Source organism: Gorilla gorilla, chromosome 12 (assembly GCF_029281585.2).
Source record: "Gorilla gorilla gorilla isolate KB3781 chromosome 12, NHGRI_mGorGor1-v2.1_pri, whole genome shotgun sequence".
In the NCBI taxonomy this organism is placed as follows: domain Eukaryota; kingdom Metazoa; phylum Chordata; class Mammalia; order Primates; family Hominidae; genus Gorilla; species Gorilla gorilla.
In genome coordinates, this window is record NC_073236.2 from 106,390,262 (window position 1) to 106,410,616 (window position 20,355).

Below are 20,355 nucleotides of genomic sequence, written 5' to 3' on the forward strand. Positions count from 1 at the left end.
CTACAAGAAATTAAATTTGTAAATATATTTACCTCATGAAGTAGCAGATCTTTAATCGAAATTCATTGCAGCTTTCTCCAGTGGCATTTCGATACGTAAACCAGTTAAAGAAAAAAATCCTTGCACCTCCTTTCCTTTGCACACCCCTGCAGCTGTGCCCTCAATGCATACCAATTCCCAATAAGAGGACCATGCTGGGGACATTTGGGGTTATATAGACACTCAAATACGGAGAGAAGTGGCCTCTGATGACTTCAACACTGAACAATTGAGACTTGATTTATTATAGCTCTGGAATGCATTTTTTTGGTCTGAAGAAGAAGCCACTTACAGGATTAGTTTTGCCTTCCTCCACACTTATTAACCAATAACTGCCAACTGTAATTACAAATAGACTGGCAACTACACATAATTAAAGTTGATAGTACAGAGAAACACTACATTGTTTTGAGACGGAGTCTCGCTCTGTTGCCCAGGCTGGAGTGCAATGGCACCATCTCGGTTCACTGCAAGCTCCGCCTCCCGGGTTCACACCATTCTCCTGCCTCAGCCTCCCAAGTAGTGGGAGCCCGCCAACATGCCTGGCTAATTTTTTGTATTTTTAGTAGAGACGGGGCTTCACCGTGTTAGCCAGGATGGTCTTGATCTCCTGACCTTGTGATCCGCCCGCCTCAGCCTCCCAAAGTGCTGGGATTATAGGTTTGAACCACCGCACCTGGCTGAGAAACACTATTTTAACCAAAAAGATTTTGTATTTAGGATTAATGCCTTATACAGTTATGCACCACATAACAACGTTTCAGTCAATGAAGGACTGCATATATGACAGTGGTCCAGTAAGATTATAGTGGGATTGAAAAATTCCTATTGCCTGGTGACATGGTAGCCAGCATAATGTTGTAACCCAATGCATTACTCATGTGTTTGTAGTGATGGTGGTGTAAACAAACCTGCTGTTGTGTGAGTCATATAAAAGTCTAGTGTGCACAGTTATGTGTAGTATATGATACTTGAGAATAAATGACTGTTATTGGTTTATGTATTTACTATATTATTTTTTGTTGTAATTTTAGAGTACTCCTTTTACTTATGTAAAAAAAAAATTAAAAAGTTAACTGTAAAACAGCCTCAGCAGGTTCTTCAGGACCTATTCCAGAAAAAGGGATTGTTAACATAGGAGATGACCAGCTCCATGCCTGTTACTGCTCCTGCAGACCTTCCAGTGGAACAAGAGATAGGGAAGACAGTGATATTGATGATCCTGAGCCTGTGTAAACCTAAACCTAGGCTAATGCATGTGTTTTTGTCTTTGCTTTTAACAAAAAAAGTTTAAAAAGTAAAAAAAAAATTTAAATAAAGTTTGTAGAATAAAGATATTAAGAAAGAAAATATTTTTTACAGCAGTGCAATATATTTGTGTTTTAAGGTGTTATTACAAAAGGACTAAAAAGTTTTTAAAGGTTTATAAAGTATAAAAGTTACAGTAAGCTAAGGTTAATTTATTATTGAGGAAAGAAAAATATTTTTATAATTTGGTGTAGCCTAAGTGTATAGTGTCTATAAAGTCTACAATATTGTACACTACTGTCGTAGGCCTTCACATTCACTCTCCACTGACTCACTGACTCACCCTGAGCGGCTTCCAGTCTTGCAAGCTCCATTCATGATAAGCACCCTATACAGGTGTACCACTTTTTATCTTTTATACCATATTTTTACTGCACCTTTTCTATGTTTAGATACACAAATACCCACCATTGTGTTACAATTGCCTATAGAATTCAGTACAGCGACATGCTGTACAGGTTTGTAGTCCAGGACCAATAGGCTGCATCATATAGCCTAGGTGTGTAGTAGGCTACAGCATCTAGGCTTGTGTGAGTGCACTCTATGATGTTTGCATAATCATGAAATCATCGAATGATGAATTTCTTAGAACGTATCCCCGTCGTTATGCTATGTGTAACTGTATGGGTACTCTAATTTCTTCTTTAATATTTGAAAATGTCGTTTTCAGGTATATTAATACTCAAGTTGTGTTATTTACTTGTAAGTGTATTTATTCATATTCTTTTTAACAAATATTTATTGAGCTTGTGTATATGCCAGGCACTGTGGATATAGCATGAGCAAGGAATCCAAAGGGAGGAAAGTTTATAGAAATGTCGATTCACAGGCAGTCTTCAACTTTCCACATTAAACGTTACTATGCCTAAATATCCCTTTTTATTTGTGTTTCATGCATTGGTGGCCATGCTAAGGGTGAGAATGCTGTTGGTGGGTACATTCTTTGGACAATGTCTAGGTTGTCAGGAATATGGCCAGACTGAGTCAATGCCCTCCATTCTTACCTATTTTCTACACCTCAACAGTGGAGTCATATGACCCTTGGACCACTGGGACCTAGGATCTTGCTCACTTCCACAGACCTTATAGACTGTATAATATCCTTTTCTGCTCTGAGGTTGTGAGGAGGATGAAGAGAAGAAGTAGAAAGTGGAGGAAGCTTGAACTTAACAGGTGGACACCCTACTGGCTCCAGAAGCCTTGGCAGGCCCTAATAACACTCGATGGTGCCTCTCCCTCTAAGGCTGCACCTCTCTCTCTAAGGCTCCCCCTCCCTGTAGGGGTTCTCACTCATCTCCAGGGCCTCATGGGCTTGAAGAAGGCAGAGACTGCAGGAACTGACATTAGAGATTGTATAATAAGCATTGGCTCTCAGGGAATAGAACCTTTTACAAATGGGAGACTGCATTTTCAGTCATTTGGCTTTCAACCACTTTTCTGGACTGCATTATGTAGAGAACTGGTAGACTGCTAAAAGCCTTCATTATGGAATGGTGTTTCTAACCATGTGGGATTTTTTGTTTTCATTTCAGAAGAAAATCTAAAATTAGTATCAGTCAACAAATTATAATAAGTCTGCTAGAATGTTCATTGTGTCTTGGCAGCAAGTGGAGATGTGAAAACTAAATTGATGTTTGTGCCCAAGTAAGAGCATATTATTTTGGCTGTATTTCCATACGATTAAGCTGCATCCTCTATGCCCACCATTTTGTCATCCCAGAAGAAACAAATCTGGTCTTGAATCATTGTTAAATATTCTCTCATTGTTCTAATAACAGAAATGTTTAAGACAAGTTAGAAACATCCAGCCTACAGTTCCTGCTTCATTTTACATCTTAGTGATTATTTTCAAGTACAGTCAAAACATCCAGATGGAGAGTCAACTATCTGGTCTATCATCCAGATGTGTTTCGTCTAGACATCTACGTATATCCACAAAACAGCTGGATAACCAAAGACTATTTATTCATCTTAATTTACTGGCTTTGGATAGACACTCTATCTAAATACAGAGCTTGATTTATGATTGTAAAAATTACACAGTAGTTGAAAAGATATATGCAGAGAAGTTTTCCTGCCAATTCAGTGGAAGATAAATACCATCGGTGCATCAGTAGAACTATTCTTGGCAAATAACTATTATCCAGCTCTCCATTGTCATCTGTTAGAAAAATAAAACAAGAAGTGAGGAGATAATAGTGCTATTCTTTACTTTTTCTAACATCAGTAGAGACGCAGTAGTGTCATATGTCAAAAACTTTTCATAGACAAATGATCTTTTATTTTATTTCTTTTTAAGATGGAGTCTTGCTCTGTCACCCAGGCTGGAGTGCACTGGCATGATCTCGGCTCACTGCAACCTCCACCTCCCGGGTTCAAACATTTTCCTGCCTCAGCCTCCTGAGTAGCTGGGACTACAGGTGCCTGCCACCATGCCTGGCAAATTTTTCTATTTTTAGTAGAGACGGGGTTTCACCATATTGGTCAGGCTGGTCTTGAACTCCCGACCTCATGATCTGCCCACCTCAGCCTCCCAAAGTGCTGGGATTACGGGTGTGAGCCACTGCGCCTGGCCGACCAGTGATCTTTTACCTCCTACTTCGGCTAGTATTTCCTTGCAAGTAAAGGTGGGTGGGTCTTACCCTTCCTCTGGTCTACAGTTGACAGTTTTAATAAAATTCAGGACAATCAGTTAAATTTGAATTTAAGAGAAACAATGATAAATTTCTGTATTGTAAGTATGTCCCAGGCATTATTTAGGTCATACTAACACTAAAAATGTTTGTCAGAAATTCAAATGTAACTGGTCATCCTGTATTTTATCTGGCAACCCTGCACTGGTTTAACTCTGGTGTCTATAGTAATCAATTTAATAAATAACTACTCCCATGTGGGTTGACTTTCTTTGTGCAACGGATAACCCAAAATGCTGAGGTGGATACGAAAACAACAACACAAGGAGCATACAGCTGAAAAGTGTATAATCTAGTAGCAGATATGACGTGTATGAATGTAGAATGTAGTCAATTGTGCTACTCACATTCGTCTGAGTCAAAAGACTGAGTCAAAAGACCAAGAAACAATTACAGAGGCATATGCCATGTGCTATAAGGAATTACAATGGGATATGGGATGGGGGAAGAGGCAAGCAGCATTCCTGACCAAGAAGACTAGGAATGGTACTATGAACATCTGAGAGGGCCCTGAAGCAGAATTTCAGTGAAGGGAATATGACCAATGGATGGTGGTAGAAAGGTGCAGAGAATGTTCCAGAAACATTAAGTAGACAGTTTGACTGGGGTATGAGCTGTGGGTAGTAAAGGGAAAGAAATATGGAGGGCAGTGAAGCTGGAGAGACAGACCCGGGTCCATCCGAAAGGCCTTAAATACCAAGGTACAGAGACTGAACTCTGTTCTGCAAGCAACTTGCCTCTGAATAGAGGAAAGTGAGAGCATCGAGAGATCCAAAAGAGATGAAAGGAGAAAAGGCTCGTACCAAACATCTCAATGCAAGTGCGCAGCAGTTCATCTAATGTTGCTGCTTTCCCAAGGCCACTTGATCCCATGGTTATTTAGCCGTTGTCAAAAAACTAGAGACATTTTCAGCATCAGATAGACCATCTCCATAATCATGCAAGTCAGCGATGTTAGTGCCTAGTGGTGACCTCTCCTTAGTTGTACTTCAAGAAAACTCTAAAAAAAAAAAAAAAAGAGAAAGTTATTAGACTAGAGTTCAGACCCCATTAGAGCATCACTTTCCTACCTGAAAAGATAATGACTTCCATTGACTGTATCTTTGTACAAGAAAAGTATCATAGTGACTGAGATTACATCAACCTTTTATGATGCCAAAATACCTGCTAAGCTGTTCCCAGGGATGGATGCTGCTTGGAGACCATGGAGATGTTCCCTGTTATATACCATCCCACTTCACTGCTGAAATTTTTTAATGCAATGTTTTATACTTTCCTTATATCCTTTTTTTTGTCTGTTTTTGTTCTTGTTTTTGAGACAGAGTCTCACTTTATCACCCAGGCTGGAGTGCAGGAGTGCAGTAGTGCGATCTCGGCTCACAGCAGCCTCGACCTCCCGGGTTCAAGCAATTCTCCCACTTCTGACCCCCAAGTAGCTGGGACTACAGACACACACCACCACTCCTGGTTATTTTTTGGGTTTTTTTTTTTTTTTGTAGAGATAGGGTTTTGCCATGTTGCCCAGGCTGGTCTTGAACTCCTGAGTTCAAGCAATCTACCTACCTCAGCCTTTCAAAGTGCTAGGACTACAGGTGTGAGCCACTGTGCCCGGCCACCTTTCCTCATGTTCTTAAGTGATAAGATATTCAAGAATATTATGAATGTTACTTGGTTTAATATTAATAAAAGAATATGTAAGGAAAAAATTTTTAGAAGCAAATATATTTATAAACATCCTCAATGATTACATAAATATTCAACAACTGTAACAGATTCTACTTGCCTAAGAGTAAGATTATTCTTTGTAGTGGTAAAAATACTACTGTTAATTTATTGAACACCCACATTATGTACTATGCACCATTCCGAATGCTTTGTGTGTATTATTGAACTTGACCTTCACAACAATGCTGTAAGGTAGTAATTATTATTCCCAGTTTACAGATGAGGTGATGGGATTCACAGTGATTTAGCAACTTACCCAAAACCATGCAATTATTAAGGCCTAGAATCAGGACTCCACTATAAAATAAAGCTTCTGTGTTCCCTTTCTTCTTATTACTTCTACAAGCATGGATATCACAAACCATCATAGTTTTGCCTGCTAATCTAGTGTAAAGGGTATCACTCCTCCACATCATCTCAGAAAGAAGATGTAAGACAGATTATCTGTTACAGAGACAGAAGGAAAATGTGGGGATGACAGCTATCCCATTTGCCAGCACTGTCATGTGGAAAACGTGATTGGCAATAGCCTCTTATAGTTGCTTATACTCAAAAGCATCGCTGCTGGATAGACATCATCACTTTATTTTACAGAGCAGGTCCTTGATGCCAGGTCCCCACAGGACTTGGAGCAGGAGCGAGGCTGTCATGTTGTAAGACATTTATCCACTTTAGACATTTTAGTAGGTAAATGCAGCCATTGAGGATTCATCTCGTGAGCTGTTTAAAGTCAATGTCTATTTTACTCTTGAACTTTATTTATTCAACTGGCAATCATTGAGCACCTGACCTATGCCAGGAACTTGGTTAGGCATTGAGGCTGCCAAGATGAACAAATCATTGTCCCATTCTTACCTTCAACAGGCTCATAGTCAACTTCAGAAAACAAACATGTGAATGAATAGGAAAAAATACCTAATGTCCATATGTATGGTTGTATTAGTTCAGTGAGACCACTGGAGTGACATTGGAATGAGTCTGTTCACCAGGCACATAACTCTGGGGAAAAAATGTTTGCCCTCTATTAATTCAGTGAAAGAACCAGATTCTTGTGCTGAAGGTACTACCACTCTTAGAACATAAAATAAAGGGTTATTTCAAGTGTTCAATAAAAACAGCAGAAACGCTGGATCAAACGCTTTCCCAATTCTGCTGCTCAAATGATTTGTGAAAGCAGATTATTAAAGTCATCTGGAACTAAGTTTTTTATATCTTTTAACAAAGTTACCTTATCTGTAAGGCCTTTCCTGACCTATTTAAAACAACGCACCTCTCAGCTCTCACCCACCTCTCACTTGGCATGTCCTACCGCCCTTCCTGGATTTATTTTTCTTCATAACACTTAACACCATCTGACAAACTATATATTTTACTTGTTTATTTGTTTATAAATCTCTATAGTGCCATAAACATAAGCTCCAAGATTGTAGAGATTTTTGTGTTTGTTCTCTGGTATACTCCTTAACACCTAAGGTTTTGCTTCTCACATAAAAGATACTCAAAAATTATTCACTAAATTAATAAACGAGTGGATTAATAGGTGAGGAAATGAATATCATGAAACTTGTCAGAGGTTTGTCATTGAATATGAGTGTATTTATGTGAGTGTGTATAGATACCATACATTTTTAAGAGACTTTTTGAAGTTTGTTTACTAAATCAGCTTCAAGTAAACATCACTGGGACAAAAATTTCTGCCAGTTTTCTAAACTTAATAGAATCTGCCTGTATTCATCATTAGAACTTGCCTTTTCCAAGACATTCTGGGGCAGAACTTCTCTGATTCCTCTAATGTAAACTCTATCAGTACCCTTAAAAGTCAAGATTGAACAATTAACAAGTTTGATTACCTTCATGTGTATACAGACATTTTTTTTTAAGCCTGTTACTCACGGAACAGTAGACATATTACTTAGAACAAATAGGCCTAGACTAAACTGGTTTCTCAATTCAAAACCAAAATTACTCAGCTGAGCTGTCTGGGGAAGGTGTTCACATCCCCATAAGGGGTTAGAGATAACCTGGAACCAAAGACTCATCACCATGTTTAGGGTTATATTTCTGATCTGCCAAGAAACTGGCACACGACAGGCCAGGTGGGCCGGGCTATCAGGTTACAATCTGTTTCTGCAATCAGTAGATGTGTCTGAGTCTCTGCTCCATCTTCTGTCACCTGCACATTTACCTGAGATCTCATTTCCTATGTGTGGACATTATTGTGTCTACAACTGCCTTTTTCAAAATAAGGCTTCTTTATCACAAAAGCAATATACACTTATTATTTAAAATAGGACATTAAAGAAAAAGTTATCCCTAATCTCATCATCCAAAGATAACTCCTATTAACATCATAGCACGTTTCTTTTAGTTTCTCTAGGCATATTTAATTTTTATTAGAATTCTTACATAATTTATGACAATTTAAGGAAATACTTACCTGTTGTTTCCATACAGATAGAGTTCCAAATCTGAAAGAATTTTAAGGGCAGTTAGCGTCATTGGGAAATGCACGGAAGAAGCAGTCTGTAGAACTGGTTTATTCAACCTGAATGATAAGTATTTTGGAGAACCTGACAAAAGAACAGAAAGAAACCCCCATATAGAATTAGATCATGATAACCCCAAAGAATCCACATTGTGTTAAAGCATTTTCAAAAACTTTGAGTTATAGGTGGTATTTGAGATTTTGTCTAAACTTCACCCACAACATCAATTAACAAGAGCAAATATTCAAAACAGTTATTTGGTAACACAATTTTTTTTTAAATCAAGTAAGCTTTTTGCAGCCTATTAAAAACCCACATATGCGACAAAACCAAGTTCTATACACATAGTATAAACCACTATTTCATGCAAATATACTTATATCAGTGGATTACTCATTAAGAATTTCCAAACATTGACTTTGAAATGTTAGTAAATCCTTAAAACAATCTGTGGTCGTGATCACTAAACTCTGACCCTAAATCACTACTGATTATCTCAACATGAATGTCAATGTTATTTTAGAGCAGGTTGTTTAGTCTCCCAATGGGGACTTAAGAACTTGCTGTTTGTTTAGGACTTGCTGTAGTGTTGATAGGTACTCTCCAGCGGCCATGAAAATTATTGTTCTCCAGCATATACATTTTCTCCCAAGTCTGAAAGGGACACAATAAGCCACATTTCTCCAGGGGTTTGAATTATTTCTAAAAGAAAAGTGTTATTTTTAAAGGGCAATAGAGTTTTGTTGGGTGTGATTTCAAAGGCTACTATATGTTCTTGTAGCAAAAGGACGTTCATTAACATGACTTGTGAAGCCTCTATTGTCAAAAAACATCCTTCTGAGGTTGCCTAGGACACTAAGAACAGTGCTCCCAATTTTAGAAATAATAAAAGGTAGCCAATTCCATGTAACTGTTCATTAACAGATATAAATGAGCATACCAGGCTCTTGACTCAGAACCTCTCCATTAAAAAAACAACTGGGTTTCAACATTAGGTAACTGAATGGGGAAAGTCTGACTTATCTCTGAGTAAAATGCCATAATGCTGCGTACTTTACTAGACTGTTTAAAGACTTAGTGAGGTCACATAAAGTGAATCCATCACGGAGCCTGCAGAACGCTGAGTGCTCAGGGAAAGGGTCTCCTTTTACCTGCACTACTTCTTCCCCTCCCATATTAAAAGTCTTTTAAGTTGAGGCCTGAAGTAGAGGACCAATTTGTAGAAGCGAAAGGGAGAGAGGTGTTCATTTAGAGAAGAGAAAAGATATTCGAAGAAAAAATACGATGACACTGGAGCACCTATTAGGGGGCCAAGCAGCCTCACCAGCAAGGGACTCCAATTCTCAAAGGCTCTCAAGCCAAAGTTAGGTCATGACTGTCAGAGATGTTGTAGACTAAATTCCCAGACGGTATCTAGGAAGTATGCCAAAATGACAGGGAAGCTTTCTCTTGGCTCTAGAATTGCAGGATTTATAAGGTGAAATATTGTAACTAGTAAGTATTCAACAAATCGTTTTGAAATGATGTCGGCCACATTAGAACTTTCAACAATTGTCTTGTCTATCACATTATCTCTATTCCAAGATAAAAGAATTTCTTGAAGATCCTTCCCTGCCAATGGCAGTTATTATCTTTATGCATAAATGACTACATAAATATCTTTACATTCATATGACCTCCATATGGAGACAAAGAGGTTTCTCTAAATGACTAATCCTTCATGAATACAAGTGGTAATTGTTACAAACCTTGAAGTCTTAAAGATTAATGCAAAAGATGTCAGCATTCATTGTTCTGGAAATATGCAAACTTAATTTCTCTTTATCACCACAGACATGAGATTTTTTTTAAAAGTGCTGTGATTATATTACCTGATACTCCATAGGAGAATTAAGATTGAGGTTAGTAAATGAAATAATAAAAACTCTGAAAGACAATTAATTTATTTGATAAATACTTACTGAGGATCTACTAGACACCAGACACTGAACAGAATACTAGAGTGGCTGGTAGAAGGGGTTGGTGTTGGGGAAGCGAAGGATAAATGGATAAGCAAGACAGATACAATCCTTGCCTCTATAGTCTAGCAAAGAATTAAAGGAACAATGACAATAAAATATCTTATGGAGCACAGAGCAGGTAGGGAGGGGCACTAATTTAGTCTAGAAGCCTGAGGAGTTTTAGCTTAGTAATGAAGATGGCAATTATGAGAAATCGAAAAGACATTTAGAATGACTAAAGTGTTATGGCAAGAGATGAGACTAAAACGTCAGTGGAAGTAGCTCATGACAGTATTATAAGCTTTAGTAAGGAGTATATCCTTTATTCAAAGGGCAACGGGAAGCCATTGTTTGAAAGGAGAATGGCATGATCATATCTGGATTTTTTTTTTTTTTTGAGATGGTCTTGCTCTGTTGCCCAGGCTGGAGTGCAGTGGCATGATCTCAGCTCACTGCAACCTCCGCCTCCCAGGCTCAAGTGATTCTCCCACCTCAGCCTCCCAAGTAGCTGGGATTACAAGCATGTGCCACCACACCTGGCTAATTTTTGTATTTTTAGTAGAAACGGACATTTCCCCAAGTTGGCCAGGCTGGTCTCGAACTCCTGACCTCAAGTGATCCACCCACCTCAGCCTCCCCAAGTGCTGGGATTACACGCATGAGCCACAACACCCTGCCTGATTTTCTTATTATTTCATTTCCAATGGTATCTTAACGTCCTCTTCACCATATCAAGCAAACCTAGGTGAAATGGGAGCTAGGATCTGTGCCCTGGTGAGGACACCACCTAACAAATGCCAGCCTTGCTTTAGTTCTGAGGCTCAGACTTATGGAAAGTGTAACTAGACCATAACAATAGAAACTCATAATTGCTTCTTGAATGCAGGGGAGATTTGCCACAAACATTGTTCCAGAAGTTTTCTGAAGTAATTTTAGAAACATGACATGGGTAGATGATACAATAGCCCAAAAAGCAAGGAACACTAAACTTCCTCTCAAAAACAACAACAACAACAACAATAAAAAACAAACAAATACCTCCAGGAGAAGAAAAACATCAGCCTTCTACTCTTGACAGAAATAATCCTGATAATTCTGGTTCCTTTCTTCTCTTTTCACAATGGCTTTTGTACATTTTCTCCTCTCAATAAACCTCAGAACGGTATCCATCATACCTTCTGGCAGATGACCGTGTCTCCTTTTTAGAGTAAATGGAAGTTGCCAGGCAGAAACTTCCTTGATTTCCTTCCATAAAAATGAGAAATTTACCCACATGGACGCCCTTTTTGGGGGTCTCTCCTGCTATTGCATTGAAAGAAGTGGCCCTCTTCTTTATCCAAGGTCAATCCCTCCACCTGTGCATGGATCCCTTACTCTTGTCCTCCCAGGGACCACATTACGTGAATTAACTTCTCACTCTTCTGCCTCTTCCTCCAATATTTTTTTTCCTGCTAATTCTTAGCACTTAAAGATGCCCAGGTCTTAACTCAGAAGTCTGTAATGGATATCTAGAAGTTAACTCAAAATTTCCCCTTGATATGATCAAGGGAAATCATTTAAAACAAAATTTCTCCTTGGAATCTCAGGCATCTCTAAATCAATACTGCCAAAGTGAACTCATCATTTTCCTCCCACAAACTTGTTTCTCCTCCCCTCCACTCTCAATTTCTCAATCGCAGGGGAATGGCACCATCAGCCAACCAAATATCTAGCTAGAAATCTGGGAATTATCCTTGATTCTGATCATTCCCCATAGACAATGGATCAGTAAATCTTTCTGAATCTATTTTCAAAAGAAATTCTGCCACCAACCACTTCTTTCCCTTCTCCATGGACACATGCTGGTTTAGACAACCATCATCTCTTGCCTGAATGATTTTAACCAATTACTAACTGGTTTCCCCATCCTCAGTATAGGTCTTTACTATAATCTATTCTCCATTCTGCAGCTGAAAGAATCTTTTAAAAATCCAGATATGGGCCAGGCACGGTGGCTCACGCCTGTAATCCCAGCACTTTGGGAGGCTGCGGTGGGTGGATCACTTGAGGTAAGGAGTTCGAGACCAGCCTGGCCAACATGGTGAAACCCCATCTCTAATAAAAATACAAGAAGTAGCCAGGCGTGGTGGCACGTGCCTGTAATCCCAGCTGCTTGGGAGGCTGAGGCAGGAGAATCGCCTGAACCTGGGAGGTGGAGGTTGCAGGGAGTCGAGATCCTGCTACTGCACTCCTGCCTGGGCAACAGACAGAGACTCCGTCTCAAGAAAATCATTTCTCTCCCGTCCTTTGACTTGATCCAAAATATTACATTCTGGTAACTACCACCTGAGCCACCTTTCTTATGATCCCCACCTTCCCCACTAGGCTTTCTGCATCTCTGCCCCACCACTCACACTCTCCAATGCTCTCATTAACTGAGTCTTGCTCTGTCACCCAGGCTGGAGCGCAGTGGTGTGATCTCGGCTCACTTCAACCTCTGCCCCCCAGTTTCAAGCAATTCTCCTACCTCAGCCTTCCGAGTACCTGGGATTATAGGCACACACCATCATGCCCGGCTAATTTTTGTATTTTTAGTAGAGATGGGGTTTCACCACATTGGCCAGGATGGTCTGAACTCCTGACCTCAAGTGATCTGCCCACCTTGGCCTCCCAAAGTGCTGGGATTACATGTGTGAGCCACTGTGCCTGGCCTCAGTTGACTATATTTGAAATTATTTGTTTATTTCTGCATTGGTCTTGTTTCTGTTTAAATTTTCCTTCTCATTCCTTTTAAGTTCACTCTTCTGTTCTTTGAATTTTTCTTTTTATTTTATTTTCTTCAATCAGGTGTTCTTCCCAGTGTGCTCCACCAAAGTCATACTGTCATCACTGTCAAACTTGTTTCTATCACAAACCTACTGGGATAGTATGAATATAAGAAATGGGCCTGGTGCTTATGGCAAAGTTCATTCATTGTAAATGGATCACAACTGATGACATGAAGACTAAAATCCCCCATAATTATGGATGGTGAGGCAGTATCTCCAAAGGTTATTTAACAATGACAGTAGGAAGGAGCCACGCTTAATACTGTAATTTTCAACTCTAAAATAATTTTTTTGTCCTTCTTGCATTGGATGTGTTTATTTAATGTGATAATAGGATTTTCCTAGATTTAAAAATTTTTTTTGTCTGTCTGTTTTATCCTGAAAAGAGATTTCACTAAGTTAATGGGGAATTAATAATCAACATTGTGCTGGATTTTAGAAAATGAAGTAATAACAGCATCTAAAAATACCATTTGTTGGTGGCAATGTAATGTGACAGATATAATGTTGGGAAAATTGCCTATATTATCTTTCAATCTTTTAACACCCCGAAAGCTAAGGTCTTATTATCTCCATTTCATGGATAAGGAAATTGAGGCCTAAAGAAGTTAAATTACTTGTCCAGTATCATGTTACTAGTTAAGTTGCAAAGCCAAGTCCAACTCCAAAAATTTATGTTTTTCTACTACCCACAAAAATTTCAGCTGTTGTTAAGGCCTGCCCATTAGATCAGTTTCTAGACATTGTCTAGAACAAAGGTTTGTTATTCTCTGTGTTTGGCTGGTAAGCATTCTATCACTGGCCCTATTGTCTGAAAATGAATAACGTTCACTATTACAGCAAGCTTGGCAACTCAGGGAATCACTGGTACCAAGTACTGAACAGAAGTCAATAACCAGCTCAGAGCTCATCTCACAAGGCCTTGTTGCATTTTCTGCTAACAAGTAACAAGGCTTAACTGCATTTTATTTATGTTTTCTTGGTTACTGGTATTGAATATTGGCAACCAAACCAACATATTTACAGCTACCTGACATAAGTTGAACAAGAAATGAGAATCTTAGAGAAGCTTTAGTAATAAATACCATGAAATTCCAAAGTCCCACCAAGGGGGTATTTTCCTAGCATTTGGCTGCAGCCGAACATAGCAGGGAAATGATATATATACATGCTAGACACCTGCAGCTGTATGGCTTCCAGATGGACACATTCAGCCACATTGAAGGATTATGACTTACTATGGCAACTCGAGTGTTCACTTTCTAAATAATGCCTCAAAGTTAAGACCCAGAACTAGGAAACTTGAGCCTCAGAAGTTAAAATTTTAAACTTTGGGAAAATCATTTTTTTAAAGATCAATATTTTCTTCTCTCAAAAATACCAATATTGTATTCCAAAGAATCCTGTTGGCATGGTGGCTCACGCCTGTAATCCCAGCACTTTGAGAGGCTGAGGTGGGCGGATCACCTGAGGTCAGGAGTTCGAGACCAGCCTGACCAACATGGAGAAACCCCGTCTCTACTAAAATACAAAATTAGCCGGGAGTGGTGGCTCATGCCAGTAATCCCAGCCACTCAGGAGGCTGAGGCAGGAGAATTGCTTGAGCCCGGGAGGCAGAGGTTGTGGTGAGCCAAGATCGCGCCATTGCACTCCAGCCTGGGTAACAAGAGCAAAACTCCATCTCAAAAAAAAAAAAAAAAAAAAAATCCTGTCTGCGGTCCTAATGCTCTGGAAGTACCTGGTCTCAAATTACCTGAAATAAAGTCACATTCCTTTACTCCTTTGTTGTTCCACTTAATTCTGAGTGGATTTGATGCTGATAATAATGGTGGTGGTGGTGGTGGTGGTGGTGGTGATGATGATGATGATATGGAGGAGGAGGAAGAGGAGGAATCATTTAGGTGCTCTTCATGTTGGTCACAGTGTTGATATTTTTCCCCAACAAACTCTGGGAGGCCAGGCTCCTCCCATACAATCCAACAATAACTAAAATGTGGCTAAATCTTGCTTTTTACTTAATTCTCACCAAAAAATGCAATGAGGTCTTGTGAGATGAGCTCTGAGCTGGTTATTGACTTCTGTTTAGTACTTGGTGCCAATACCAACGTGCTCTGCCTCATGTGCTCACTATGAACAGGAAGGAATTTTTAACAACTGCATAAGTAAAATTCTTAGGGATCATCCCACTGCATCCTGATAACAATCTCCAAGGATAGAATCTACACAAAAGAGGCTCCAAGGGAATGAAGACATTACATGGAAAGCCTCTAAAAAGCAAGAGAATGTGAACAGAAGGCACAGCCTGGACTACAAAATCTCTCCTAAACCACCATCACTCTAGGCTAGCAGTGGAAGCTGACTGTCGCTAAAAACAAGGGAAAGGATTTGAAAACAAGAATTTTAAGTTGCTACAGAGGAATGCAGCAAGAAGCACCAACATAATGAAAGACTGTCTTTAAATGGACCTCCAGGTTTTCAGAGAAAGGCATTAGTTTGGTTGGGCACAAAAGCCAACGTTTATTGTCTATTAAACGTTAAGCACAATGTTTATAGCAATAGGCTGGAGGTGTAGAGAGCCCATTCTCAGCAGCATACAATCCCATGGGGGAGACATAATATAAATCAGTTATTATAAACCAATGAGTCCATTAAGTCTGGTGACAGAGACAGATGCCCAGGGCATTGCGGGAGCACAGAAATGGGACCAAATTCCACCCAAGGAGATCTAGGAGGCCTTCTTGACAGGAAAGATACTAAGCTTTATGGGTCACAAAATTACAATAGAAAATACAGGCTAAGTCCAATAGTGTCAGACAGTAAGGTGGTTGGAAATATCTGAACATGATTCCAGAATTAGGCATAGGATAGACATATGCAATTTGCACTCCAGAAATTTATCACTACGTGAAAAATGAATAAGAATACACATGAGACAACAATATTTAGATTAAAAGCTGATGACAGAGAAAATGATTGGGGTCAGGTAGGGATATATTGAGTTCTGAACCACCTTTGGATTTTTTTAAAGGCACAAATAAATGAAAGGATTGCAAAAAGCATAGGGGTTGCACAATGCTGCTTTATTTTTATTATTAATTTTATTATCCAGTTTCACTATTGACAGTGATAAGCTTTAATAAATAGATTTCCTTTACCATTTAGACACTAACTTTGTATATATAGATACTGAAGATGTAATATGAATTTCTCTTTTCTAAGAGAAACTGTACTATGTTATCATCTAAGTGAAGACATTTTGCTCCTATTTAGAAAGCCATGTGTTTATAGTACTCTTTTATGGGATGGTAACGTCTCAGTTTGAAATTACTTCTGAAATCAGGGATTTGGAGCTAGACTTTTTATTGGAATCAATTAACGGTAAAGTACAGGAACCAAAAAAAAAAGTGTGTTTAAAATTATTTCTGTGCTCTCAAATAAAGTTACACAGCTTGAGGCCCATAATTAGAAGGCTCCACTTAATGACTTTGTCATTCCCTTTTGTTTCAGATGTTTTTCCTGCAGCAAATGGTCCTTCTTTTCTCTAAAAGAAAAACAAATCTCAAGAGCCAACGATATGTCTTCCTCCCATCTAAGACATCAACTAATTTCACCTTATTCCTGAAATGAAATCACAGTCCATACCTACAAAAAAAGAAAATATAACTGACTAGAAAATTTATGTAGTATCTTAGGTCCCATTTAACTTCTCTGAGGCTCACTTTCATCATCTCTGACTTGAGATAAATACTACGACTCTGCCCTCCTTATCAGAACAAAAAAAATTCATTTCAAAAATGTTTTAAGAGCATAAATCACAGTGAGAAAAAAGGAAGTCCTAAAATTGTGAAATGTTCCCAACTAAATTTGTAAAGTGGTTGAAATTTAGAATATATATTTTCCATTAGAACAATATTACAAATGGATTAATAACAGATTTACGTATGGGAAACAGTCTGTCAAAATGCTAAAAGAGAACTTTGGGAGTTCTTAAGAATTTTAGAGGTTGATAGACTGGTTTGCTACCATGCCAGATTAGCTTTCAGAAATGCCACAACTCTGAGAAACTAGGGTTTCTGATGGGTATTTTGGACTCATTAGTGGATCTAGAGAGACAGAGAATGAGAAAGAAAGAGGGAGAAGAAGCTAGCTTTTCATAAAGTAAAGGTTAAAGAGTTAGAGGAAGGCTGGGCATGGTGGCTCACACCTGTAATCCCAGCACTTTGGGAGGCCAAGGCGAGTGCATCACCTGAGGTCAGGAGTTCGGGATCAGCCTGAACAATATGGTGAAACCCTGTCTCTAATAAAAATACAAAAAAATTAGCTGGGTGTGGTGGTGCGTGCCTGTAGTCTCAGCTACTTGGGAGGCTGAGGCAGGAGAATCCCTTGAACCCGGGAGGCGGAGGTTGTAGTGAGCAGTGAGCCAAGATTCTGCCACTGCACTCCAGCCTAGGCAACAGGGCAGCAGAGAGAAATTCCATCTCAAAAAAAAAAAAAAAAAAGAAAGAAAAAAAGAAAGAGAGTTAAAAGAGACCAAGGAATGGGAATAAGGATGTTGTTGGTAGGTTGTAAAAGGAGGAATTAATCAATTGTAATTTACTAAAGTGTGAGCAAATTAAGACAAATGAAGGGAAGCCCAGAGTGAACTAATTTCCCTTGACCTACCATATGAAGGTATCTGCACCCCCCAACCCCCACCCACCTCCACACGCAGAAACAGCACCATGCCTTTCTTCTCTCTTCACCAGTTCCTTGGTGTAACTGTCTAGAGTTCATGCGTCTTACCACTTCTCCTTCCTCTAGCTTGTAACTCCCCTTGTATTTCCTCTACATAAATAAATGTGAGGTGTCTTCTGGCCAAAACCAAACACTAACAAACAAACAAAATTTAGCAACCCTCTAGTGGCCATCTCTCCCATCCCTCACAGCCAAGTAGAATTTGCTGGTTCTATTTGATCCTCTCTTCAGACCACCCAAATCAAGCTCTGTCTAACTCCCCTTCTACTTCCTGCCCTCATACTCTATTCAAACTACTCTGGCAAAAGTCATTACACCCGCTAAGCTCTCTTCATTGTTTTCTTATGCTAAGGCTTAGCCACAGTGTAGTACTTCTTGACCACACCCTCCCTTAAATTCTCCTTTTGGTTGGTTTTCCTGGCAACATCTCTTCCCTGGTTTTTCTTTTATGCCTCTGGTCATACCTCATCGTCTCATCTGCAGACTCCTTTCCTACTGCTGGCCTCTAAACTGCCAACGGTTCTCATGTCTCCATGCTGAACTCATCCACAGAAGTGGCTTCAGCTACCACCTCTACGTTGATGACTCCAAACCAGAGACCAGCTACACGCAAACTGCAGAGGAAGGGAGTAGGGTTTGGAGACAGGTGGACTTGGGATTGCATCCTAGCTCTTCTACTTACTAGCATGTGACTTTGGACAAGTTTTACTTAACATTTGGGTAAGTTTTCGTATCTCACCCTCATCCATCGCTAGTGGAAATGTATAATGGCACAGTCACTTTGGAAATGAGTTAGGTAGATCCTCAAAAACTTAAACATAGAGTTATCATATGATCTAGCAAATTCATTCCTAGGTACATACCCAAGAGAATTGAAAAATGTTCATAGCAGTATTATTCATAATTTCCCCAAAGTGAAAACAACCCAAATGTCTATCAATCGACAAATGGATAAACAAAATGAAGTATATCTCCATACAATGGAATATTATTTAATGATGAAAAGGAACAAGGTACTGATACATGCTACAATATAGATGAACCTTGAAAACGTTATACTAAGTGAAAGAGGCCAGACATAGAAGGCCACATATTGTGCAACTCCATTTATAGAAAATATGTAGAATAGGCAAATCTATAGCAACAGAAAGGAGATTAGTGGTTGCCAGGCACTGAGGGAAGGCAGGAATGGGAATTGACTGCAGTGGGTTCACCGTTTCTTTTTGGAGTGATAAAATTGCTGTCCAATTTGATAGTGCTAGTTGTTAAAGAACCTTGTGAATACACTAAATACCATTGAACTGTGTACTTTATTTTATTTATTTATTTTTTTGAGATGGAGTCTTGCTCCGTTGCCAGGCTGGAGTGCAGTGGTGCGATCTTGGCTCACTGCAACCTCCGCCTCCCAGGTTCAAGCTATTCTCCTGCCTCAGCCACCTGAGTAGCTGGGATTACAGGTGCGCGCCACCATGTCAGGCTACTTTTCGTATTTTTATTAGAGATGGGGTTTCACCATGTTGGCCAGGCTGGTCTCAAACTCCTGACCTTGTGATCCGCCTGCCTTGGCCTCCCAAAGTGCTGGGATTACAGGCGTGAGCCACCGCACCCACCTCCTTCTCACTTTTTTAACCTGCTATATCTCCTATATTTCCCTCCTTGGTCTATGGCTCAACCTGCCTCCCAGTATTCCATGCCAGAAACTTGGGACTCACCCTAGATTTCCTAGCACTCTCTTTTGCCATCCCTCATGCCCAAGTCTGATCACCTATTTCCCAGTTGTTTCTTCTCCTCGCCCACTGCCCTTCATCTCCACCGCCTGTCCTGGGTTCAAGCTGTCGTCCCGTTTCCCCTGGCCCACCGCAATGGCTCACTTCTCAGACTTCTATATTGGTTCTCAGTTCCTGTTTACCTCCCCTCTCTCCTGGGCCCAAATCAATCTTTCCAGATTATCAGATTGATTGCGGAACTCCTGTCTCCAAAATTCTTCCACATTTCCCTGTGGTCTTACATAAATAGAAAGTCCTTTCCATGGCATACAAAGCCTGCCCCCTGCATTCCCTCCCTCCTCTTTCCTCTCTTTACTCCGGCACATGTGATACTGCTGTGAAAGGGAACTCTGGTTTCACAGACCCCATGCTTTGCACACATTATTTCTTTATTTTTTTGAATGTCTCTCCTCTCCCAATAGTTACGCTTGGCAATCCCCTACTCCCTTTTCCAGAATTCTCCTCTTCCCTCCTCACCCTTCCAGGTGGATTTTGGCACTCAGCGTACTGACTTCCTTTAGCTTTGTAAAATTTATGTTACTGAATGGTTCTGTCGGTCTCTCCACTGGCTTAAGAATAAAACTGTATTTTTTCTATCCCCTAGCCCAGAAGTATGCCTGATATCTTTATATGACTACTTTTCTCTGCCATCATATTCTTTTGACATGGTCTGTACACTTCAAATTGGTTTCTTCTTTAATTTTCTTCTCTAATCTTATCCTCTCTCTCTCTTTTTTTTTTGGATTTGATATTTTAATGGGGCATGTAATTCTCTGAGTATAGCTCAAGACACAGGT

At 39.6% G+C, this 20,355-nt stretch overlaps 1 protein-coding gene across 11 annotated transcripts in view; it reads right to left on the reverse strand.

Moving 5' to 3' along the window:
- Positions 1-20,355, reverse strand: part of RASGRP3 (RAS guanyl releasing protein 3) — a 159,451-nt gene that overhangs the window by 45,204 nt on the left and 93,892 nt on the right. For all 11 annotated transcript variants that reach the window (XM_055378834.2, XM_055378831.2, XM_055378830.2 and 8 more), the window contains 4 exons: positions 8,203-8,335; positions 4,844-5,040; positions 3,406-3,508; positions 33-95 (listed from right to left, as the gene is read on the reverse strand). In XM_055378834.2, coding sequence (XP_055234809.1) covers positions 33-95; positions 3,406-3,508; positions 4,844-4,913 — 236 coding nt within the window. In that variant the 5' untranslated portion in view covers positions 4,914-5,040; positions 8,203-8,335. The remainder of the gene's footprint in view (positions 1-32; positions 96-3,405; positions 3,509-4,843; positions 5,041-8,202; positions 8,336-20,355) is intronic.